Genomic DNA, 25,810 nt, shown 5'->3' with positions numbered 1-25,810 from the left:
ATTTCTAAGCCATCCCACTAACTGCAGTAAACAGAAACTAAGTATTTTGATCGAGTTATAAATTAATAATCAATCGAAATTTAAAAGATCGAGATAAAATAACGGACGACGAATTTCAGTGCTTCAAACGCTTTTAAAATCTATTTATCTAAAACAATTTACAGAGACTATGAGCGCAGTTAAAGTACTCCAAAGGCCCAAAATGGGTCGCGTGCCCAGTGCTTCCAATCCGCTGTTATACGACTACAGCACTTTTAAGACAAAACTGATGAGGAAAACAAGTAAAGGAAGTCCACTGCACCACTACGATGATAAAACGAGGAATTTCTGAAGAAAAGGAATCCTGCATTGGATTACACACGATGGGGGGAAAAAAATGAAGAGCACGATGTTGGATCTGTAAAAAATATGGCGCTATGAATAAATGAATAACTTGTTTCTTCAAAGTACACTTCTGAAAATGATAAAGCGCGTCGCAAGGATGAGCAAAATATCTGGTGAGAAATATATACCTTTTTTTTTAAAAAAAACTTTTCACGTTTACTTCAACTTCAGTTACATTCCTGTTACAGAACTATACATTAAAAACAAATGTTTCTGAAAATGTATAATAATAATAAATTATAGTATAAATTACTGAAAAAACTAAATAACAAACCGTACAAACTAAAAAAAAACTGTCAAACGCAAATTTCATTTGAGTGGCTGTATGGAAATTTGTAATGGCACAGTAACGGGACAATCCTGGAACGATATTAACGAATAAGTAAACTTAAATAAAACAAACAAAAAAAATATTTTAAAAAATATTCTTTTAAGATATGAACTTATCTATACCGGCATTCAAATTTGTATTTAAAAGTAAAATGAGCATACACCTAAAAAGCCGCGTATTTCAGGCATGCATCCTCACCTCCTTTCTTTGTGGAATGTAAGTCTGGACCTTGATCAGGAGAGCTAAGTGTCTTCTTCAAGTTACTGTGATGAAAAGGAGCATGTTAGGAACTCAAAGAGCTCAAAAAATTAGAAATATTAGGAAATTAATGAAAGCTGCTTTAGTGCTTAAATAGAACTGATTAGGACACGTGGTCAGAATGAGAGAAGGTAACTGGGCGAGGAGATTAATAGAATGGATCCCGGTCGACAGGACTAGGTAAAGAGGAAGGCAGTTCTTGATATGAAGGATGATCAGGATTAATTCTACTATGGACCAGAGCAGCTCAAAACAAAAGTAGAGGCATTTATCCTAAGATGGGCCTAGTTACCAATTATTTTGTGCTTTGTTAATTTATTTTTATTTTTGTGTGCAAGTATTCGTTTAAAGAGTTATTAAAACTCTCTGGTAGGTCAGTTAGTTGTACAAGGGTTGATCGTCAACAAATGCAAGAAAGAGCGTAAAGTTAAAAACGCCCAACATTGAAAAGATTTGCTCTTTTCCTGTAAGAGATAAAATTAAAGAATATTCTTTAATACAGCCACTCCTTCTTTACAAATGTAATTTTTTTAATAATTACAATAGTTTTAGAGAAAAACATCACTAAAAATAGGCAAAAACGGCATTTACAAAAAAAAGTTCTTGTTCTCGTTCTTCATACATGACAAAAACATGTTCAGTTCATTAGTTCTACAGCGCGTGAAATGTTTTTCGAAGTTAAATATTTAAATTCAACGTAAAACTTATTAATTTTGTTAAATGTATCTTTAAAAATAAATAAAAACTTACGATTTAACTTAGCCTTGGTCTATTGGAAATGTTTAGGAATAAAATAAACGAAATAACTCACAAAAACCTACGAAGTTACGTTATTTGTCAAAATTCCTATCCAAAATTGAAGTAAAATTCTCTTTTAAGACCAGTAGAACATGTACGTGATGGAGCTAGCCGTGACATCTACCAGGAAAGGTTATCACTGATTGGTGGTAGGTACCAGCCAATCAAATATCGCAAAACTGATCTCCATTTTCCCCAATTTCAACTTAGCCAATGCGATACAGGAATCCTACTGGGCAATATAAAGGCCAGCTCTACTACTTCTGATTGGCTGGCTGTTTCTTCCAATCAGAATATACCTTTTCACCAAGAACGTGCAGCGAGCTCCTATGGCATCATTTACCCTTTTTAAGTATGAATTGATGACATTTTACCGTTTTCTTCAAATCCCATTGCATTTTTGGAATTATTTACATTCAATAATACTAACTTCCTGTCTTATTAAACATATCAAAAAATATTTATACTGTCCGGTAGTTGATCGTCAAAATCTGCACGTAAAAGTCTAACATTGAAAAACATTTAATTTTGAAAAGTTTTTACTCGTTCACTATAAAACATAAATATTATAAATTTTATATGAAGTATATTGCAAAACCTCCTTTTTAGTTGTCATGCACTCTTATGTCTGTGACATTTAATAAATTCTAATCAATATTAATGAAAATTTAATGTAGCAATATTACTCAAGTGATTAAAATTTTTATACATATTTGAATTTAATACACGTTTTTTTGATTGTTTCTTAATGGCAGAAATACGAGCCGAAGTATTTGACGTTTAATGTGTACCTTGGACTTAGTTAACTTTTTAAACTGTAGGTTTATGTTAAGTTGATTAATTTATTTATGTTTTAAGATTTTATTCAGGCTAATTCTTTTCGTTTAGTTTTTGGTTTCTTTGTAAATACTTAAATATTTGAATTAATATACATTTATATATTTGTAAACAGATTAAGCTGATAAGAACAGATACTACACTTTGATCTTAGCCAAAAGGTGGAGTGGCGCCACAGTAGCCGAGCGGGTTAAGAGGCGAGGCCTGCAAAGCTAATATGCATTGTGGTACTGGGTTCGATTCCCGGTCTTGGCCTTGGATTTCATTAAATGGTTAAATGTAGTTGGACGTTAAGCCCCGCCTGAAAAAATAGGCGATTACTTACCTATATTTGTAAACATTTAAAATTGGGATTAAAACTAAAATACTTGCGTACACTCTATATTTGTTAATAAAGGCTGTTATTATTATTTTGACGGAATTAGATTAACAAAACTGAAAACCTCTTTCAATCAAGAACTCATTTTGAGGAAAACCAGAAGATAATTTGGTAAATGTTGAAAGATTCAATTGATAAATAAATAAGTGCACTTAATTCGATGTTGTGTTAGAATAAAATTGGACTTAGTTTAATGTACTGTAAGGTGGTTGAATTTCAGACAGTCCCTGTCTGATCATATTAGAACAGTCCTAAATGCTAAATTCACTTTTGTTGTTATACCCTTGAGGGAGAACTTTGACTTGTTACCCGTGCCCTCTTAATGCTATAAATAGGCTTACCAGTCTGTTAGATATCCGATTACGATGAAGACGGTGATGATCATTATTTGGGTACATTAAAACTTGTTCATTACATTATTTATAGTTAACGATTTTTATTAATAATAGGCTGTGATGTAAGAAAACCAATCTAATATAAAAAAAAGTTGAACAGCCTCATTAAGTAATTGGGTTAAAAAAAGAAAAAGTAAAGTCTTAAAGAAATGTAAACAAATGCATAAAAGTTACCATCGTTGAAAAGATAAAAACAAAAGCAGTCTTATCTGGAGAAAAAGAATAATATAATCAAAAATTCAAGCGGACCCTAATGTCCAACTACCAAATTAGGTTTCGTGGACGAAAAGCTTACACAATATAATAAAAATTTGTAATATGATTAAAAAAAGTTTACACGGAACTCGAACTTGAGATCATCCACTTACTAGTTCCCTCTCATAACCACTTTAATAGCGATTTATCAAGGTATTTATGATTTGTAATAAAGATACTAATTGTTCAATATGACAACCGTAAAGCAATAAATTTGTTATAACCTTGATTTTATTCGTCGTAATAAGCGTATTTATTGTATCTCTGACTAATTTCAGACTTTCGTCCATCATTAGAGGTAAATTAATCATTTGGTGTGTATATTTGTACTTTTTGGTGCGAAACGGAAATTTCAGTAAAGTATCGAATTATCAAAGACATTGTCTAACACTAACCAAATCAATACTTTTATTAGATTTAACCTTCCAGCGGGCGCGGCCAAAAAGTTACAAAAACGGGCGCGCGTATCTTACAGATAAACTTTGATATTTTTAATTTTTTCTATCAATAGAAGAAATGAAATTAATTAAATAAAATCTGTAATTATTAATAATGAAATAACAAATAAAAAAAGACTCAGAAAACGGCAGTACTTTTTATTTTTTACAAGCCAATAAGTGTAATTTTACCATCACCATGTTCAGCCACTAGACTGTCTGAAAGTGTTCGCAGTTATTTCCTTCTCGTATCTGAGATATACAATGTCTTTTTCTGTCAGTAGAAAACAATATTCTTATAAACAATGTTGAAAATAGTTCAATTTGATGGACATGTATTAAAGAAAAAATATAAATAATTGATAAGTCAGGAAACTTACTCGAATGGTCGCGAGTATATGTCAGGCACGGATCGGCAATTGAAAAGAAATGTACAACCCCAAACAAGATAAGATTTTTACTGAAGGAAACTAGTCATCAGGGAGTAGCATTGCTTAAAGGACAGCACCCTCCGCCGCTCCGTCACTAAAGTGCGATTATTTTAGTCTAAGCTTGTATCTGTGAGATACGCGCGCCCGCTGGAAGGTTAAGAAAAAAAAAAATCAAAATTACTGTTAATTATTTTTGGTGACTGATTCATTGTTTCAATAGGATGAAAAAATAACTGTCAATTTCAGTCATGATATTAATTTATTGTGCCGAGCTTTCGACCTAGGGACTCTGATCATCTTCAAGGCTTTAATCAAATTAATTACAAAAATTTTTTCATTCTATTAAAAATCAAAATTATTATTTCTACTGATCGTGAGAAATTGTCTATGATGTCTGTCTTCGTGGAGACCAAAGGAGACAATACTTAACTATACAGGGTATTTGCACTTAAAAAAAAAAATACTTTTGATCTCTCTGAAATATTTGAGAAAATGTTAGGAAATATTTTAAACAAGTACTATTTTTATAAACAAAAATTCATACGCACTTACTCCAAATTACAATTAAAAATTGACTACTGGTCCATCTAAAAGAGTTTTCAACGAATTAAACAACTTGATAACTAACACTGTTGAGTGCTCGTGAACACGTTTTCTTGTAAAACAAACGTAATTTCTCATACGAATATAAAAGGAATCCTGGAAAATGATATACCGTTTGAAAGCCCATTAAACAAGGAAACTTTTATAAAAAGTGCCAGCACCTAGGTCTGATAATGATCACGTAAGGGCCGAATGAGTTTTCTTGAAAATGTCGATTACTATTATTTTTCCAGCATCCGGAGGAAGATTGAGGCTGTTTGGAGAATAACTTATGCTTCAAATTGTGTCAATTTTTAGAAAATTTATCTGCCTTTCTAATCGTGTCATCAGAATCGAATTCGGACTAAAACTTTCTGAGTAATAACATTTTTATTGCAAAAAAGTAAGGTTTCTAGACAAAAAAATTAAAGTGACGTCCCTCAAGAACAGTGGGCAATATGAAGTTGGCCAATACTTCATTGAACTCCACTTTAGATGTACTACACACAGTAGGCCTATGGAGATAACTTAATGGTTCACCCTGTAGAGTAAACCATGTAACTTAGAAAAAAAAAAGAGACTTTTCACAACAAAAGGTCGGCACAATAAGCTACTTTTGGCTGCACTGCCGAAGAACAAAACTTACCCGAGACTCAAATCTCAGATGGCCGTGTGGCAAAGGATGGGCAGTGTGCTACCCACTGTATTGAGGACAACTCGAAGAAGTGAAATAAACCATGCGCTAAAATAATACTTTCGGTTTAAGGACATTAATTGCTAAGTTACAGCTAGGACGCATCAGAATAGGCAATCGAATCTGAGCTAAATGTTCACATATATGTAACAACTCTATCTTACACAGAAGTTTAGCGCCCTAGGGGACCTCAAAATGTGTGTATCAGGTGATAAATTCAATTTCAAACATTTGAAACAATTGCAATTCTAATTCTTATCAAAAGTAAGAAAATTTATTTTATTTACTTATGTATTTATTTTTTGGCGTTATTTTTGCTACAATCAGTGCGTTGGCGCTATAAGTAACAGTGATAACAGAACTATGAATTACAGAGGTATATGAGTGGAGAAGTTACCCAGTGGTAACACTCCAAAATAGGCTATTAGTCGCTCTCTTCACTTGAGAGGAGATCACGAGGCCACTGTCTCTTAAGGCATCTTGTCGGGTTGTCAGGAAGAGTTCTAGAAGAAAGATTTTGGAGCTAGAGGATTTATATGAGATTGCAGGTTGAAGTGGAGTTTTCTGTATCTTGTTTTAGCAACTTGTGTGACAAAAGGAATGTTAAGGTCAGTTTGTGTAGTCAGGTTGGAGGCATAAAAAGCACAGTGTACAATAGTTCGAAGTATTTTAGTATTTATTGTATCCTTTGGAGGTTGGAGCGTTTGGTTGAGCCCCACAACTCTATTTCATATGCCCAGATGGGTTTCAAAATAGAAGTATAAATCAGTCATTTGTTGTCCAGAGAGAGTTTAGATCTATCGTCTAAGAGTCTGTTTAGTTCTGTTCTTTTAAGTCTAGTGTGGGGGTTCCAAGAAAGAAAATTTAATGTATATACCTATATATACACGAGGGTCGTTTGAAAAGTCCGTGCAAAGTCAGAGAGATAGCACTACTGGCGCGTATCGAGGTTATGTTTAGTTAGTAGCATCTCTTGGAAGAACACACACCAAGTTTCAGCCAGATCGGTCTATTTCTTTGTGTTTGGCATTCGTTTGAATCGAGGAAGTCGAGTGATTTTCAAAAAATGAACACTACTTTATGAAAGACAAAACGCCTCAGGAGACTAAAGAGAAGCTTGATAAACATTATGGTGACTCTGCACCTTCGATTAGAACAGTTTATAAGTGGTTTCAAAATTTTCGGAGTGGCCTTATGGGCACAAGTGATGCTGAACGTTCTGGACGCCCTGTTGAGGTTACTACTCCAGAAATCATTGATAAAATCCATGATATGGTGATGGATGACAGAAGAGTGAAGGTGCGTGAGATTGCTAATGCTGTGGGCATCTCGAATGAACGGGTACATAATATTTTGCATCAACATTTGGACATGACAAAGCTATCCGTAAGATGGGTGCCGCGATTGCTCACGCTTGACCAAAAACGAAATCGTGTGAAGTGTTGCAAGGACGGTTTGCAGCTGTTCCAGAAACATCCGCAGGGCTTTAAGCGTCGTTTCGTCACTGTGGATGAAACATGGATACATCACTACACTCCTGAGACCAAAGAACAATCTAAACAATGGGTTACCAAGGGGGAATCTGCGCCAAAAAAGGCGAAGACCGTTCCTTCGGCCGGAAAGATTATGGCGACTGTCTTTTGGGATTCGCAAGGAATAATCCTCATCGACTATCTGGAAAAGGGTAAAACTATTACAGGTGCATATTATTCATCGTTATTGGACCGTTTGAAAACCGAGCTGCAAGAAAAACGCCCACGATTGGCCCACAAAAAAGTCCTTTTCCATCACGACAACGCACCAGCTCTCACCTCAGCAGTTGTGGTCGCAAAATTAATGGAAATAGGGTTCCAACTCGTTTCACATCCCCCCTATTCTCCAGACTTGGCTCCCTCGGACTACTATTTGTTCCCCAATATGAAGAAATGGCTGGCGGGAAAAAGATTTTATTCAAACGAGGAGGTGATTGCAGAAACGAATGGCTATTTTTCAGACTTGGACAAATCCTATTATTCGGAAGGGATCAACAAACTAGAGCAGCGTTGGACGAAGTGTATAAGCCTAATAGGAGACTATGTTGAAAAATAAAAAAGGTTTACCCCCAAAAATTAAGTAGTTTTTATTTTTGCACGGACTTTTCAAACGACCCTCGTATATGAATAAAATTAAATATATCTATAAAAATTAAATATGTAAACAAAACAAAAAATCTATGAAGCAATATTGTGAAATAGTAAGCGGCACCTAACTGGCCAGCATAAATTATTTCCACGTCCGCCGCACACCTCTGTTATATTTCCAAAGCCGAGAGGAGCAATAAATCCTGCTTGCCTTTTCCCCTCTGTCTTTAATATTTTTTTTATTTATTTTGGACCCACGGTAAAGCTTAAATGAGATATTACAATTTTTTACATTCCAAGCTTACTACATACCTTCTAAAATATGCAACATACAATTATAAGTACTTTTATTTTCCTCAATTAATATAAATATTTAAATAATTTATTACTGGTTTTGTTTTTCTTGCTTAACATACAACAATATTTACAATGACAACACTAACAAACAACGAGAGGTTGACTGTACTTCAATGCAACAAACAGTCTGATTTAACAAACTTGTAGAGAATACACACTGTAGCTTGTTTGAACATACAATCAGCTAAAGTTGGATCCGCCAAAGTTTAGTAATAATAATGGATCATTTAAGCGGAATAATTTTACTGTTTTCTTGGTTACAAAATATTCTCTAACTCTGTCACTCCAACTTTAAGTATTTCATACTCCTAGATTTTTTTTTTTTTTTTTTTTTTTTACCCTACGCCTTCACGGTCAATGGCTACTACGGCCATGCGACGTCTGGCAGCCCAATATAAAATACTATTTTTTTTTGTGTGGGTCCGTGGGCATGCTCCCAACACACCACAAAGCACACAGATACTGTTGTCCTTAATGCCAATTCGGTGGAGATGCTTCTGAAGGTAATCATGCCCCGTCAATAATCTAAAGCATGCCACAGCTGTTGATCTAGGCAGATCGGTGGGGAGTCTTCCTTTGATATTTTCAAGCACCTCCCACTGCTTCCCTTGTGCTTTTCCCCTTTGTTCTTCGGCCATCTTTGATCGAAATCGGAGCCGGATCTCTCTCTTAGCAGTTCTAAGCGTCAGCGGGGCCTTGAACTGAACTTGATTCGCCCCCTCTTTTGCCAATCTGTCAGCTTCTTCATTGCCCTGGAGTCCAACATGACTCGGGATCCACTGCAGTACAACTTGCTTCCCTTGCGAAAGTAACCTATCTATGAGAGCCCTGCATTTCTTAATAAAGATACTCCTAGATTATAATTGAATTTTATTGTAGTATTTTTATTTTTTAATTAAGCTCATCGTTTGTCGTCAGATTCCCATCTAGAAGTTTTTATACCGCGGCTTTACGAGTATTATTTTTTGTACTATTCTGTAATTTTTACATTAAAAAAAACCTATTTCAGTAATTAATCAGTAAGGTACGAAATAATTTATTTAATAATCAATAACAAAATAATAATTTGTTCAGTCGAACTCATCTTTTCACGGCGCACCCTCCTTTTAAATTTTCGCGCCATGCTTTTCCCGCGTTTTGGTTCCCGCCAAACTTCTGTAGCCTCGCATCTTATAACCTTTGCTGTGTTCTAATTTCTCTTCTTTCTAGGCTACTGTGCATCTCGTTCATCGGCAAGAAGAAGGAGCAACAACCGCTTTCCTGTATCCTTTACATTACACTTCTCTTCAGCATCAGTTTTTCTCTATCTACATCTGCTGGGGTTGTCTCGGTGTCTATTGTTTGCCCTCTTTATGACCCTGGCCCCTTCAGGCCTTGACCCCCACTTGGTGTCCAACCTTGTCGAGGTGGTGGAGCTTACGCACTAAGGGCACTAGAGATTAACCCTCTCTAAAACTCTCGCATTTCCGCTTCTGGGTGTAGGCGTCTTCGCGCGCCTACATAATTAATGACTTCAAGCTTATAAACTATATCACAGAATGGGATAGTAGCAAGCACTTCATCAACACTTGTTAACATTTACTGGCCCTCTAACTTCAAATAGGTTGTACATCCTTTGGTTAAACGGAGACTGGCTACTATGAGTATACAGAACAGTTAACTCACAGTTTGACAAACTAGGTATACTTTATCAAACAGTAGTTAAACGTTTGCTAGGAACTAGGAACTTCTAACTTTTTTTATTCATTATCAGATATTTGTTCTACCAGCTTCTTTTCTGTAAGCTCTGTATTTTTATAAAATAAAAATTTAAGCTGCAATAGGAGTGGGGTGAGAATAAGGACATAAGAATTATAATTTTAAAGATAATTATTTCTCACCTGATATCCCCTCTTTGTAGATCAAATTCCTCAAATATCAGCCTTACTTGTCCTCCTTCTCTGTCAACATTTATAACATATATTGTAAATAATAAACTCTTAGCACAGATTTTTATGTAATAAGTAGGGAACGGATTCGTATGTATTTACATATTTTTTTTCTAGGCAATTTACAGACGTTTTTCAACTAGAAGTATTCATACTGACACTTTTTAAGCCGTTTGAGTCTACTTTTATTTCACATATTTCCACATATTTGGATGTTATCGCATATTTATACATATTTGATTAAAATAAATAAATATTTCTACATATTTAATCAAAATATGTACATATTTTTCATTTTGGGCATATTTTCATAATTGGGAGGTGGTTGACAGGAACTGTGAACCACAGACTGTAGGGCTGTGAATTCACAGTGGTTAAAAAAGTGTTCTTAAAAGCACCAAGTCGCATTAAAATGCTAAAAGATCTCTATCCAGACTTGTGCCTTCCACCAGAACCAATATTGACAAGATGAGGTACTTGGCTGGAAGCAGCTCAGTATTACTACGAAAACTACAATAAAATCAAGAATGTCCTTTCACATCTCGAAGACGAAGCAGTAGCGATAAATACAGCCAAGTCTTTATTCGAGAAACCTAATTTAAGGAACGACCTTGCATTCATTTCTGACAATTGCGTATTTCTTGCATAAGCCATTACCCAACTTGAGTCCCAAAATGTTCGACTGACAGAAAACGTGTCCAACGTTAAAAAAGTCATCGAAAAGGTGGAAGGAATACCTGGGAGTAAGGGAGATCTGATCAGATCAAAACTGGTAGAAGTACTGAGCAAGAACAAAGGGTGGGAGACCATCTGCCAGATTTCTGTTATTATCAGTGGAACAGAAGTCACCTCAGAACATCGTGTACCCTTTACAACCAACGAGATAACTTCTTTCAGCAAGGCACCTATAACATCTGTAGATGTTGAACGATCTTTTAGTCGTTACAAGTCCATCTTACGCCCAGATCGTCGTCACTTTACGTTCCAACATTTGAAATTTCATGTGGTTGCAAACAATTTCGAAGAGTGAAGTTTTCAAAATTGAAAATTTAACACATCTTTTTATAAATAGTAAAAATGTTATTTGTTGTATAAATCATTATAACTTGTAAAAACAAATTATTTTGTTCCTAATAAATTATTATAAATTGTAAAAATGTTCTTTTCTTGTATAAATAATTATAACTTGCCCCCCCCCTCAAAAAAAAAAATTCCATTTTCATAAAAAAAAATGTCCATTTTACTTAAATATTCCAGAAAATATTTTAAGAAAATCACATATTTTCCACATAATTGACGAAAATAAATGCATATTTTAATTAAATATTTGGCATTTTTAAATACATAAAAATCCGTTCCTTAGTAATAAGTGACTGAATAAAACGGGAAAATAATAAAAAACTTTATTATTTGAATGAAATATCGTAAATGAAAGTACTGTGATAGAAGATTTGCTTCAGTTTCTTTTCATATTTTTTCAATTTAATATTTCAAATAAAAAAAATAATATATCTTTTATTTATTTATCGGTGATCCCATAAAGGAACGAAATATTATAAAAACAAAATGAAATTTAAATGAAAGCTTTCAATTTTTTTCAGTATTCAATGTTCGTTTATCAATCTGAAGCGACTGTAAAGAGAAATAAGTCCCTACAGCTAAAAAATTTGGTGTATGAGGTTTTATAAATAATTATGAAACTAAATAATAAATAAATTTAAAAATAAAATAATGTAGTTTAATATGTTGTAATTCGAACGGAAAAAACCAGGTAAGATCCTAAAAATCAATTTTCCTTGAAAATATAATCAAATTCCCTTATATTTTTAAGGTTTATGCACTTACGGGAAGGACACAGAACTGACATCCTCATTGTGCCTCATATCCCTTGACGTTACCTAACTTTACGGTTCTATCCTTGTCAGAAACAGTTTAAATATAAAATAGAAGCAATAAGATTAAAATAAACAGCACATTGACCGACCACCTTACAACTCTACCCGAAACTACGATCAAACAAAATTACTTCAGTCTTAACAATAACTCATACCAAGCTAATGACGGTACACCCAACGTCGACAACAGTGCCAGAAATATTTTTGTGATATCTTAAAGAAAGTATTTAGAATTTACGCACATCATGTAGACGACTCAAAATGTGTACAAGATGTAGAAATAAGCAAATTATTGACTGATTTAAACATCCTTCACCCACATAATTTCATACTCGAGCATAAAAATGACAAAACACAACTTCCTGGATATTACTAGAAGAGACTAGAAGACTATTATGCACAACAGTTACCAGCCACCATCTTACTCCAACATAAACTAGCCGCTCACAGGCACCTGACAAAAAGATTATTAAAAACCATAATTCTTTGCAGCGAACAAACTATAAGCAAGATAACAACACCATTTGCACAACAGTTACAAATAACGGTTATACTTACTGTAAACATTATTAATAAATTACTAGATAATAGTAAATCTTCATAAAAATGAGATGCGGAAAGCTTAAGATTTGAAGGATAAAGAATGCAGAGAAAAAGGAAGGAAAAACCTGCAGCTAGAGTAGAGAGTTAGAGAAGTATCTGTTTTAGTCTTTTGTGTCTGTAGGGTATAGAAGGATCTGTAGGAGGCTACGTCGCGGCAGAGTGGATTAGGATGACAGTCTAGGATGGAAAGGAGTTTGAGCAGAAGATTTTGGATATAGGAGTGTACGGGAATAATGAATGCAGTCTCGTGGAGTGATTTTAGTGTGTCGAGATGAGTCTGAAAAATTTGTTGTGTTGTCCTGGAGTTTCTTGATGTTACTACTACAAGTCAGGGCTCCAGGCGGAGCAGGCGTAGAGCAGCATCGACCTGAATGAATTTCTAAATATAAATAAATAAAATATTGCCCAAACCATGGACAAAATAATAACCCATCAAATATATTCGCCACCTTCACTTATACCAGTAACGTGACATGCAAACTTTTCAAGAAACTAGGCCTCAAAAAATTGCATTTAAGACCAAGAACCAACTGTGAAACAGAATACTTGCACATACCGAAAAACTAATAACCCTTATAAAAACAGTGGTATTTTGTCCAGGCGGAGGCAAGGGCTGGCGCGAATAGACTAGCGAGAAATGGACAATGGAAGCGCATTAGCTCCTCTATTAGACACATGAATATTACAGACAAGGTCAACTCTTTGCCGGTCATAGACATGGTTGGGGACAGTTTCGAGACGCCGTTTCAAGTGATCCTCAGATCAAGAACTGAATGGAGGGTAAACTGGACAGAACAGTGCCGGAAGGGAGTCATGTGGTTTACGGATGGCTCTAAGATGGCCTGTGGGACCGGAGCTGGAGTGTATGGGGTTAAACCTGAGAAACTCATTGAGAGAGCTCTTGGGAAATATGCCACCGTCTTTCAGGCCGAGGTCTTTGCCATTAAACCTTGTGCTGAGGAAAAACCTGCGAATTGGTCTTAGAAATAGGGAGATTTGCATCTTTTCGGACAGTCAAGCTGCGCTGAAGGCCATTGTTTCTTTCAGGATCACCTCTTCCCTAGTCTGGGAATGCAGAAAGACCCTAGAACTACTGGCTCGGCACAATAAAGTTCGGTTAGAATGGGTGCCTTGTCATGTGGGGATTAAGGGGAATGAGACAGCTGATCTACTGGCCAGGAATGGAGCCAACAATCCTTTCATTGGCCCAGAGCCTGTCCTGGGGATCACCAAGGGTGCAGTTCGTGCGGCTCTTGGAGGTTGGATCTGAAGGGAGCACGAGAAGAACTGGGTGATGCTTCCTGGGGTAAAACACGGCAAGAGTGTCATGCCCTTGTGTGTAAACAAAGAACCAAAGAGACTCTGGGCTTGGGTAGAAATCAGATTACTCAAATTGTTTTTACACAATGTTTTACGATTCATTAACAATTTTGAATAATACAAAAACGCACCACATAACCTCCCCCATTCAGTCAGCAAGTACATTACGAAACGAAAACGTAAGTGAAGACGAAATCACGAGGCCAAATTGATTAATTGATCTCTGATGATTGATTGAAGTCCGAAACCGGTCAGGGATGCGATAAACGCGCGTGCTACGATCGATTAAATCAACGACATTTAAAAATCTATTAATTATATATAGATGGAAAATTTGTCAAGAGTAACTTAATGAGTTATTTCTATTTAATAGGAATATGTAGTTGTATGCTGGAGGAAGAGGGGATTGCGATGCTCAGAGGGTGAGAAAGGCAACTCCGCTGGTTCCAGAGGGATGTGAACATACAGCGCACACCCATGTCTGCACTTGCAGATATATGGCTTTAATCTAAAACACCTTCATAATTTATCGCATATGCATTATATCCACTTTCAACGTCATAACCCACATCTGGAATTAATATTAAAAGGAGAATATAATCAAAATCATTACAATCAAAACTTTTTTGCTTAGAGTTTGACTGCAAAGTTTTCCATATTTCTCTCCATTTTCTATAGCTCCCTGCTTTTTCATACTTCATTGCTTCAGAAACGCCCAGCTCATTTTCTCTTTCTAATTAGTTCTTGACTGAGCTTTATCTTTCGGCATCCTTTTCTCATACAACCGTCTGGGAGGTTCATTCAAAAATGAATTTCGAATTACTTTGGCTTGGTCGGAAGTAATAGACAAGTTTTTTTCTTTATCAATTCTCTCTTCTTCATAGCTTTTCTTAAAGTACTCATTTTATTGTTAGGATTGTCTTCCATTTGTATGGACCCCAGAAAAGTTTAAAGTTTAAAAAAGATGAAACCTGCCAATGACTCATTATAATGTAGTAAACCTCACTTCTCTCCTTGTGGACAGTCTTCCAGAAATTGAACAGATACGTTCTCTAGCAGTAACAGTGTTATCACATGAGATAATCAACAAAATGAGTCACCTTTTGACCAAATCAAAACGGATAGGAAATTTTACTTTCTTCTACACCACTAAATCAGAGCGGATTTTTTTTTTTATTTAGAGATTTCGCCCTGAAATATCAGTTTTAAGATCTCCGGAGTTTGAAAAAGTGAAATCTTCGAAAACTCACTATAAACAACGTATGAACCGCTACAACTTCGACAATTCCTCCTCACTGTCCGATTCATGAACTATAATAATTTTTACTGAAATTAACCACAATGAAATTGAAGAAGATAGAACACCTGGTATTATACAAACGTTGAAGTGGTGTCCTCTTGTTGGTATTAACTTGAAGCTACACGAGATTTGCAAGCCACAGATGCTCTGGAGAAAAAGGCTTGAGAGAGAGCCAGTAACAGTTATTTATTTATTTTTTTTGCTAGTTGCAGTTTAAAATTGAAAACTTTTAGACTACATGCTGTATGTACTCTTCTTTATTTTCTATAGCGATATGTTAGGGTACGTTTACAACGGAGCTGTGAGTATAGATGATAGCTGATAGAGTAAAATATAATCGCTGATTAGTGTGCACAACGGAGCTGCGATACATGCAACATGTCCGAGAAGTGAAGAAGAGTTTTTATGTTCACCAGCAACAAAATGGTATATTTTAAAGAAAAAACGCTTTAGAAAATATCATTTACATCCCATAAATAAAAAACGAAGTACTTTGGGCGAATTTCACCATTTATATAAGGAACTTAGAAATTATCCGGATCGTTTTATTGAATATGTGAGGATGGGTTCACCCACATTCGACTATATTTTAGAAAAAATAAGGTCAAAATTAAGAAAACGGAAAAATTGTCATGGAAATCCTATAACCACAGAAGAAAAACTAGTGATTACTCTTAGGTAAGTAATGATTTTATTGAAAAAACAACAAATAAATACACATGAAAATAAATGTAAGCACGATTTAAAAAACAAAATATTGTTTAAAAGTAAATAATAAAATAATAACCAAAAATAATGAGTAAAGACAGCACTAAATAATTTTTCTACGTCCATTTTGAAGCTCCGATACTGGAGTTCAGCTAGCAGAAAAATGAAAAATTCAATTCTATCATCTATGCTCGTTTATAGCAGCGCGTATGAGTCACTAGTCGAAGCTTCGTTGTGCACGCTCACATAAGAATGTACTAGGTTATTCTATAAGCGCTGATGCATCACTGCTATCATCTCCGCTATCATCTATGCTCACAGCTCCGTTGTGAACGTACCCTTAGTCATGTCTGTGAAGCTTTTTAAAACTTTTAATTTAATAAATACTTATTGAAGACTACTTAAGAGTGCGGACAAAACATAAAGAAGTACGGTTCATAAAAAAAAAAAGAAAAAAGCAGAAAGCAGTGAATAAAAATTAGGGCATAAAAATCACTGTAAATATAAAATGGGGAGTAAAAAACATTTACAAGAAGTTGGCGACGTTGTAAAACAAGTTATTTAAGTGAGGAAACTTAATTAAATAAGAAATAAGAAAATATAGTAAAAAGCGACTCCTCCATTCTTTCACTCATACCAACCCACTGTCTCTCTCCCATTCATTGTGGTGTGTATGTTGGAAACTTTTCTTTCTGACCCCCAACTCTAGAAACAAAATTATTTTAACAATATTAAGGGCACTCAAATTGTTTAAGATAAATAATAGAAAAAAGTTAAGAAATAAATGAGAGAGAAAAAAATAATAATGTACCGAATGGCAATCCATTCTGGATTTTCAAAATTGACTTTACAAAAGGTGTTCAATTTTACTTTCTTCTATTGCTGTAGGCTAAGTGGACTATCGTGAACTCTCAAATTAGCTGTGACTGAATTCAGTGGGGAAAAAAAGAGAATTACACGTTAGCAGATAATTAAAAGTGCCAGAGGGGCTACTGGTCTGATAGTAAACACTCTCTAAAAGTAGTTAGTTACTCTTACAAAAAAATTAGAGGATAGATTTACTTTATTTTTTAATTATTTTTGTATTGAGTGTTCCACAACATCGCAAGGTAGATGAGTGAGTAGATACTAAGTATTGAAAATAATAATAATAATTATCATTATTAATAATTTCAATTAATAGTATAATTTTATGGGATTGAAAAAATAACTGCCATTTCAGTCTAGTAAAATTTATTTTGCCGAGCTTTCGACCTAGGGACTAGGTCATCTTCAGGGCTAGTTTAGAAAGTAATACTTTTACATTACAGGGTTGGTGTGTCTTCTGTCTTGTCTGTTCATGGACTGAGTGTGATATACTAAGTATAATTTTATACTATTTTTGAGGTGAATTATTCAAACCAGAAATCAAATTGTCGGTATGTCTAGTTACATTGATTTTTATTTGTTTAATCATCATTTGCTCTCATTTAAAAACGCATCAAATCTGTGAGTAGCCCTCTGAACGTTTTTTTTTTTTTTTTAGAGTACTACCGGCGGAATAGTGTTCTCTCGATACAGACTTCACTGTCCATCATAGGTAGAACCATGCTAAAGGAGAAGGGAACAGAGCGATGGCTCTTGGAAGTTCCATTCAACTTTTTTGTAATCAAGATTATTTATTCAAGTTAAAAATATTTAGAATTTTATTTTTATGGTGAGAAAAAAATCAAAAACAAAAAAAGAGCCGTAAGAAAAACACGCCGACAACTAGTAAAAACTGTACCGCAGAAATCCTCCTAAAATTATTATTTTTTAATTTTCATATGCGCTCAAGACCATCCTTCCAGTCACCTATTTCCTCATTTTGAAAACATACTTGACTGACAGACATTTTAGAGTGAAGATAGGAACTATTCTTTCTCCATTCAGCCATGCTGGGCGCTGGAGTTCCGCAAGGCAGCATACTAGGCCCTATTCTGTACACAATCTACTCCTTAGACCTACTTATTCAACTTCAAAGTACTCTTCTCACCTATGCTGAGGATACTGTCAACTTATCTACTAACAAAGATCCATTAATAGCTCATAGAAACCTTCAGTCTCACCTCACCTCCTTAGAAAAATGGTTCAAAAAATGGGGCTATCAAACTGAACGAAACAAAATCTCAAAACATTACTTTCACTCTTCCTCCTGTCTTTTACAATCTTATTGCTTTACCAGTAGTCAACGTAGTCCGCTACCTTCGGCTTTACCTTGACAGAAGACTTACATGGAACCCTCATACTCGACTTAAGAGAACAGAACTCAACAGACGCTTCCGACAACTGAAAAGACTACTCGACAACAGATCAAAACTCTCTCTGGACAACAAAAGACATATATGTAATAAGTATATTAACGCCAGTCTGGTCTTATGACATCGAACTGTGGGATTCAACCAAACGCTCAAATCTGCAAAGGATCCAGTCCTTGCAATCTAAAATTCTTCGCTCTACAGTAAACGCTCCTTTCTACGTCACCAATCAAACCATTCACACAGACTTGAACATTCCTTTCGTCACACAAGTTGCAAAAACACGTTACAGAAAATTCCATCTTAACATTCAAACACATCACAATCCACTGGTACAACATCTATCTTCAAGAACATTTCCAGACAACATTTCCAGACGTCTTAAAAGACAGTGGCCTCGCTATCTCCTCTCTGATGAAGAGAGTTAGTAGAATTTAAAATGTTTTTGGAGTGTTACCGCTGGGTAACTTCTCCACTCTGATATGTGTGAATGTTATTTATTGTTTTCATTGTTGCTTATAACGCAAAATGCATTGATTGTAACTAAATAAATGATTAAAATTTTCATATGCATCATAGTTCTAAAAACCACCTTGGATTTGGGAGGATTCCCTATAAAAACGAGCATTCCGGATAAGAATTACACATTGAAAATCGTTTCGATCGCATACTTCCTCCTACTATGGAGTAACGGAAAGTAAACACAGGACAACCTGGTACATCGACCGTCCTCCTGTAGTTTGCGCCGAGCCTCCGTGATGGTGCAACGACTCTGACTTACCCTTTCCATTTGTGCAAACTCAAACCTTTAAATTTCCTACAAGAGTTTAGCCACAGTGTTTCAAATATCTACCTAGGAGACCCGGTACTGCCTTCGCACTCTGGCGGAAATGTCAACTCCTGCTTCAGCAAAATCAGTGGAGCAGTCTGAAGAGGGTAGATGTTTATCTCCTTCATAAAGTTTATTAACTTTACCCAGAATACACAGATTGTAAACACCCATAAAGTGGAAAACTTGCAAACTCTAACAAAATCTCTGCAAAAAAATAACATAATAATAATTAAATAAACTTCATTGCGTTAGAATTATTATAAATAAAAAAGGAGGCCTCCGCTACAGTCGTCAGAATTTGGGCAAGATTTGTCTTGAGAGAGTACACCAAAGGATTTATGGTGAAAGGATATGGAGTAGAAGTAATTTTTATACAGAATTCAGGATACAAAAGGAAAGTCATTACATACGGTTTTGTTGGCGACATTATAAGGAACATTGGTGATTTTGCGGCGAATTTTGGATTGAAAGGATTGGATTGTATAGACTGGATGATAATCCTCTGAGGAAGTATAAACCCCTGCAGTAAGTTATTCTACACAAGTTTGTTTTGTAAAGTAAAGTTTGACGAGAAATCTTGAACGATGAAAGCTTTTTCTTCTACTTAGTAGTGAGTTATTAACTTATTAAACAAGAATAGAAACAAAACCGCGGCTCAGATATTGTAAAATAAAAATTAGTGCTGCACCATTAATTAATGATTTAAGAATTACTGGCTAGTTTACCTGGCAGATATGGTGTAGGTACATCTTGTGTTGCGGGGATAACTTGATGGGTATTTAGGTGAGTACAATAGCCCTGTTGGTTTTGTTTCGTATAATTTATAATCACAGCTTCCCATTGTACCTCCTGGCATCACGTACTTTGCTGTAAGTATTAAAAAATGTTTGTTTTAATCATTACAAAATAAATATTTAAATTTTAAAATAATTACCTTTATATTTCTGAATTACGGAATACAGAATTAAAAAATACATCAGTATTGATTGCTTATAAAGTGTCACGAACCCAGAATCCCAATGAACTCAATGATTTAAACATATTGCCAACCACTCGGGAAAATCTCCCCGTTTGATAACGCAATGCAATGGAGTACTGAATACATGGTTATAAGTATGTGCAGGCCTGTGATCTAGCGGCAATTATTCAAACTAATGAGAAAATACAGTTCCAGCTGTCGCGACTAAGTTGTAAGAACATGAATAACAAAACAATACGAAAAGCTATGGGTGAAAAAATAGATACCAATGCCAAAAGTATATCCAGCAAGGTACTAAGGGAAAAGCATCGAGTATGTGATACCAGATATGAATGATAATTATCGATTTGTAAAATTGTAACCTACCACAGCAATGTGTTCATACTATATGATTTGAAAGTAAGCACAGGGTTTGGAGCCGAAGGAAGATTTAATTTTAATAGATCACTAATGGAAGTTTTAGTAAGTAATATTCATTAAATAAAGTAGGTTTTTATTCAATGAAGATTCATGCAACAAGGAATATTATTTCTCTTCTTAAATTCAGATCCTTAAATATATTAAATAATACGGGGTATGAGCGAACAACCCTGCTTCTTAGCCTTCCTCAATTTTAATTTTCTGGGACAGCTTCCCATTCTATTTCACTCTGCATCTTCCATTTTTGTATTATTCCTGTTGCATATTTAATCTTATACATGTTCTTGACATAGACAGTAAAAAAAGAAGTGTAGTGGCGCGGGGTAGAGAGCGCGTGAGAGGTTTTTGTGGACTCTAGTTTTCGCAAAAAAAAATTTAAAAAAATCTAATTTCATTCGATAGCGATGAAACAATTTATAAGACCCGAAAATATGTAGTGAAATGCTCTAGGTTTGGTTTAAGCTTATGCGGCAGAGTTTATACATAATAAAGAGAACCCTAAAAGCCTAAATTTCTAAACTCACCGTGCCTAAACTTCTCCCTTTATTTCCCGATTATGTGTTGTTTTAGCGCAGAGGTAATAGAGACGAATTTTTTGAATTAGTATGGGTACCTGTACAGGTCGATGTTTGAGGGCCTTCTTAAACTATCGTTGGTTATACGACAACATCTAATAGCAAAGATCAGGCTGTTCTGCAAGAGAATCTCACATTTGCGGCTTTTGATCTGAAGATGTGATTACTTAGCGTAAACATGCGACAAACAAGCCCTTCCCATTTATTGGTGAAGTCAAAGAGCAAATCTTCCTCAGATACTGCTCATAACTATTCGGGTGTCTCAAGCTGGACTAGTCTGAGGAGTGCCCTTGATATCTTGAAGCGATTAGAATTGCAGGAGAGGTGAGTAGCAGCTTGGATGCAGTTCAAGCCCTATACCTTATTTTCTGGAAGATAGTAGCGGAAAGAGTAGCTTACCATTCTCCGATCTGATCCGCTTAAGATGGAAAACATGGACATTACCAAATAGAATTAAGGATGGTATGAGGACAGTCAGCATGGGATGATGCGCTAATGTGAGTTCCACCCTGCTCTTGTCAGATTTAAGTACGAGGTCTGTAAATTAAGTAATGAGATTGATTTTTTTAAATTTTTTTATTCAAAAAGAATTACATATATTGTCACCTTCAAAATAACTTACTTCTGAAGCCACACAGCGCTGGAGACGTTTCTTCCACTCCTCATAGCAGTGGTCGAACTCCGATACTGGAGTAGCCTTCAGCTGGTCGGTTTCAGCCGTTTGAATGTTTTCGACTGTCCCAAAATGAGTTCCCTTGAGGTGATTTTTCAACTGCGGGAAGAGAAAAAAGATACAAGGACTCAAGTCAGGCGCATAAGGAGGCTGAGGAGCCACCCAAGACTCGTCACCAGTAATGACACGTTCCAGAAAATGGGGAGCACCTTTCCTTCCTGATGTTCTTTTGGTCTTGCGAAAGGTTTTTTGGAACCATTTTTGCGCAGATTTTTCTCATCCCCAATTCATTGGTCAAATTTTGATGACCGAGAGGTTCTTGAAAAACTTCGAAAAAGGGTCATTCGTGTGTGACCAAACATCAAGATAATGGGTGTTGCATCACGATAATGCTCCTTGTCATACAGCAATTTCAATAAACGAGTTTTTGGCCAGTAAAAACATTCCTGTGGCTCCTCAGCCTCTTTATTCGCCTGACTTGAGTCCTTGTGACTTTTTTCTCTTCCCGAAGTTGAAAAATCACCTCAAGGGAACTCATTTTGGGACAGTCGAAAACATTCAAACGGCTGTAACCGACCAGCTGAAGGCTATTCCAGTATCGGAGTTCGAGCACTGCTATGAGGAGTGGAAGAAACGTCTCCAGCGCTGTGTGGCTTCAGAAGGAAGTTATTTTGAAGGTGACAATATAGAATTGTAATTCTTTTTGAATAAAAAAATCAGTCTCATTACTTAATTTACAGACCTCGTAAGTGCAAGAGAACAAACGAAGAATTGCAGAAACATCCTGTGTCAGCAATGAGTGCCTGATGTGGTGAGACAATGAGCTAAGCATATTCAACCCTTCGAGAGAGTGGGCGAGTAGTAACATTGTGAACAATATATTACCATTAAACATTCTCATGATCTGAAACGCGGGTGACTTTGCTTTCTAGTTTTTAATTGAATCATTTCGAGGATTATGTTACTATATTCATCATTCCGCTTCGCAAAAGCAATTAGAAGATTCACAGAAGATATACGTCAACAGTAAAAGAAGTTTAAAAACTATTTTTAGAGATAATTACTTTTAAGATACTATTCTTTTCTTTATCGATTAATTCTAATGTAATCAGCTCTTAATATAACACGATAATGGAAAAGTAGGATTGAATACAAATTGAAAAATTAAGTTTCTACCAAGTAAGCAATTATTCTTGGGCACTATGTAAACATGTGTGCAACAATGACTTAAAATTTAAAGTGATTAAGCGTTGCATTTAACTATAATTTGGAAATGTGTGTATACGTGTGAGTGAATGAAGAGGAGAGATGAGTGTTTAGAGCATTAGAACATTCAAATAATGAGTTGCACATTCAGTAAACACAAGAGAAGAAAAGGAATTTACAAAAGGATGCTTCATGGAGATTGAGTGCATGCATAGTTCTGAGTAGAAGTAACAGTACCACTGGATTGTAACTAGCTAAGGAACACAAGGAGAATAGACCTTTACCAAAGCTACAGAGCATGCCTCCCACCACATCAACTTTCAGACTGACAAACTGCTTGTAACAACCTAACAACAGAAAAGTTTGTTTTCTAGAAAAACAAACTATAGTAATTGAGTTAAATCAAAACAAACTTCTATTTTCACAAGTAAACACTTAATCCTGTACAACAATCATCGCTTCTATTTCTAAATAATAATACAAAGAGATTTTTTGATATAAATCAATAGAAATTCTTATTGATATTTCCTCACAAAAGTAAAGTAATCGCCTATTTTTTCAGGCGTGGCTTAACGTCCAACTACCATTTACTAGGTGTCGCGGACGGAGGCGAATATCAAACGTACTTTACTATTTCTCATTTAACCATTAAATAAAATCCAAGGCCAAGACCGGGAATCGAACCCAGTACCACAATGCATATTAGCTTTGCAGGTCTCGCCTCTTAACCCGCTCGGCTACCGTGGCGCCTTTATTTCCTCACATTAAATGCTACTTTATTCTTATCAGTATTTCCTCATTATGTTATATTTATTGGCCAACAATTTTTTGTTTAACTTCCACTGAAAGTTTGAGGAATAAAATACCTAGAAAATTGTGGAAATACTTTTAGTGTCCCTACAGCAAAAACTTATTAAATATGCATTTAACTGAACAATGCACGTATAAAGTAAAATAGAACCAGAATCTTGAAAAAATAAAAAGCATAATTGGATTTGTCCTCCAACAAATAACTAGTTTTGTAAAAGATAAATAATCATCGAAGCAGTTCTTAAACATTGCTCCATTTCGTCCAAATTTAGTACAAATATTCTTAGGATTGGCACTCATTCCTAGAACGAACTTCTCCTTTACAGGAAGAAAGGAATATAATTAGGTTTTGGACGGTGCTAAAACATAGAACAAATTTTCAATTTATGTAGTTTGTCTTTACATACAAAAATTCCAGCAAAGAATTTGAAACAAATGGCCACAAGATTAGCTTAATTAAGAATTAACTTTAGTACCAAATAATAAAAAGCTATCAACCTGGAGTCGTTAGCATCCGAATCCTTGTCAATAACTTTTTCCGGCCTCCGGAGTTTGCACCTTCGGCGAAATGTCCTGTACAGATGTTTTTTTCTAACCTACATACATGCCTTATAAGAAGACATAATACACCAAATTAAGACAAGAAGTTCATTCGGCTTGGACCTGCTTTGAGGAGAGACATTTGCCTGATCAGCAGAGGCTATGCTATGAACTTGTACAATATTAAGCATTTGGACCTTAAGAAACATACCTCTCCAATTCAAAAGTCCCAAAGCCCGCTGGTGGGTTTTTGCTACAAAGCTAAGTGCATTTCCTCATCCAACGCATCACTTAAACCATCAATTTATGGAATAATTGGCGCTGGATTCATTTAAACCATAAATAAGTGAGCCTCTTAGTTCAACTGAGTTTCAGTTTACATTTAATTGTTATCTTTTGATCATGCTAGAGAGCTCACACATCTGCCAAAATTAAGTAACAAATAAACCTAATTAAAAGCCTACGCCCTCTAAATACTAGACCTTGCAACCGCTTTGTGATATCACCACGAAGTTGAGCTTTAAGTAGTTACTTTATTTCCTTCAGCCGCCTAAATATATGAAACTGCCCCAACGCAGCCAACTAGCCTATACTGAGTACATGCCCTTCCACGATATTTTGAGAAATGGTATACTTCTAGCAAACTAATTAGTAATAAATTGAATCAATATTACACATAATTAATATATTTATACGGACATCCAATCCAGTAATCGAATCATATCAACTAACAAAAGTTGGTTCCACATTGATTATATGTTATTAAAACCAGCCTAAAACTAATAAGTACTGTACGCTTTCAGGTACGCTGATTTATACTATTTAAATTCCCATTTTATGTTTTAAATCCGCACATCCCAATTCTTTAAGAAATTTTATCAGCAAACTATACAACTTTTGACCATCCATTCCCTTATTTAACCAATTGGTGTTTCACCAACGCATTACATTCTCCGGAATATTATCTGATAAAAGTTTAAACCAGTTTTAATTGATTCTGAGCATGCTTACAAGTTCAATACTTATTGCGATTGTTTTATAATTATTTTTATTCACAAAAAGAAATTAGGTTTGCGTTAAAAATGTAGAAAACTTAATTAATTCAAATATTATGTGGGAGTTTTAATTAAACGCCCAAGCTAAAAAATTAAAAATAAGTATTTTTAATAAATCTCAGAATTATTAAACCTTGTTTTTAAGGCGTTTAGTGGTGTGATTATAAACGAAAGAAAACAAAAATTAAGATGGCAGCAGACCTTGACCAGTTTTTAACAGATACTTTTTTGAGAAATTTTGAGTTTTAGTTAGTTTTTGAAAGAAACAAATCTTTATAAAACATTTCGACCTTACTTCATTATAAGGAGTGCATTAAAAAAGAAGAGATCTGCAAGTATATCAATACAGCAATTACGATTATTCTTCGGTAAAATTCACATTAATTAATGATGAAATTACGTATATTCTCCTGGTGATCAAGTAGCGTGTTT

The 25,810-nt window shown here is 35.1% G+C and overlaps 1 protein-coding gene across 11 annotated transcripts in view; it reads right to left on the bottom strand.

Moving 5' to 3' along the window:
- Positions 1-25,810, bottom strand: part of LOC141462335 (suppressor of lurcher protein 1-like) — a 418,108-nt gene that overhangs the window by 222,221 nt on the left and 170,077 nt on the right. For 6 of the 11 annotated variants that reach the window (XM_074144106.1, XM_074144108.1, XM_074144104.1 and 3 more), the window contains exons 6-8: positions 19,846-19,987; positions 19,142-19,324; positions 10,139-10,198 (exon numbers count right to left, since the gene is read on the bottom strand). In XM_074144106.1, coding sequence (XP_074000207.1) covers positions 10,139-10,198; positions 19,142-19,324; positions 19,846-19,987 — 385 coding nt within the window. Of the gene's footprint in view, positions 1-10,138; positions 10,199-19,141; positions 19,325-19,845; positions 19,988-20,054; positions 20,212-25,673; positions 25,795-25,810 lie in introns of those variants that run through there. The other 5 variants (XM_074144111.1, XM_074144116.1, XM_074144115.1 and 2 more) reach the window with 4 other exon arrangements.

This window comes from Rhodnius prolixus, unplaced genomic scaffold (assembly GCF_049639745.1).
Source record: "Rhodnius prolixus isolate KJV_2025 unplaced genomic scaffold, Rpr scaffold_36, whole genome shotgun sequence".
In the NCBI taxonomy this organism is placed as follows: domain Eukaryota; kingdom Metazoa; phylum Arthropoda; class Insecta; order Hemiptera; family Reduviidae; genus Rhodnius; species Rhodnius prolixus.
Note: the sequence above shows the minus strand (reverse complement) of the source record. Positions and strands in the feature narration are given on the sequence as shown.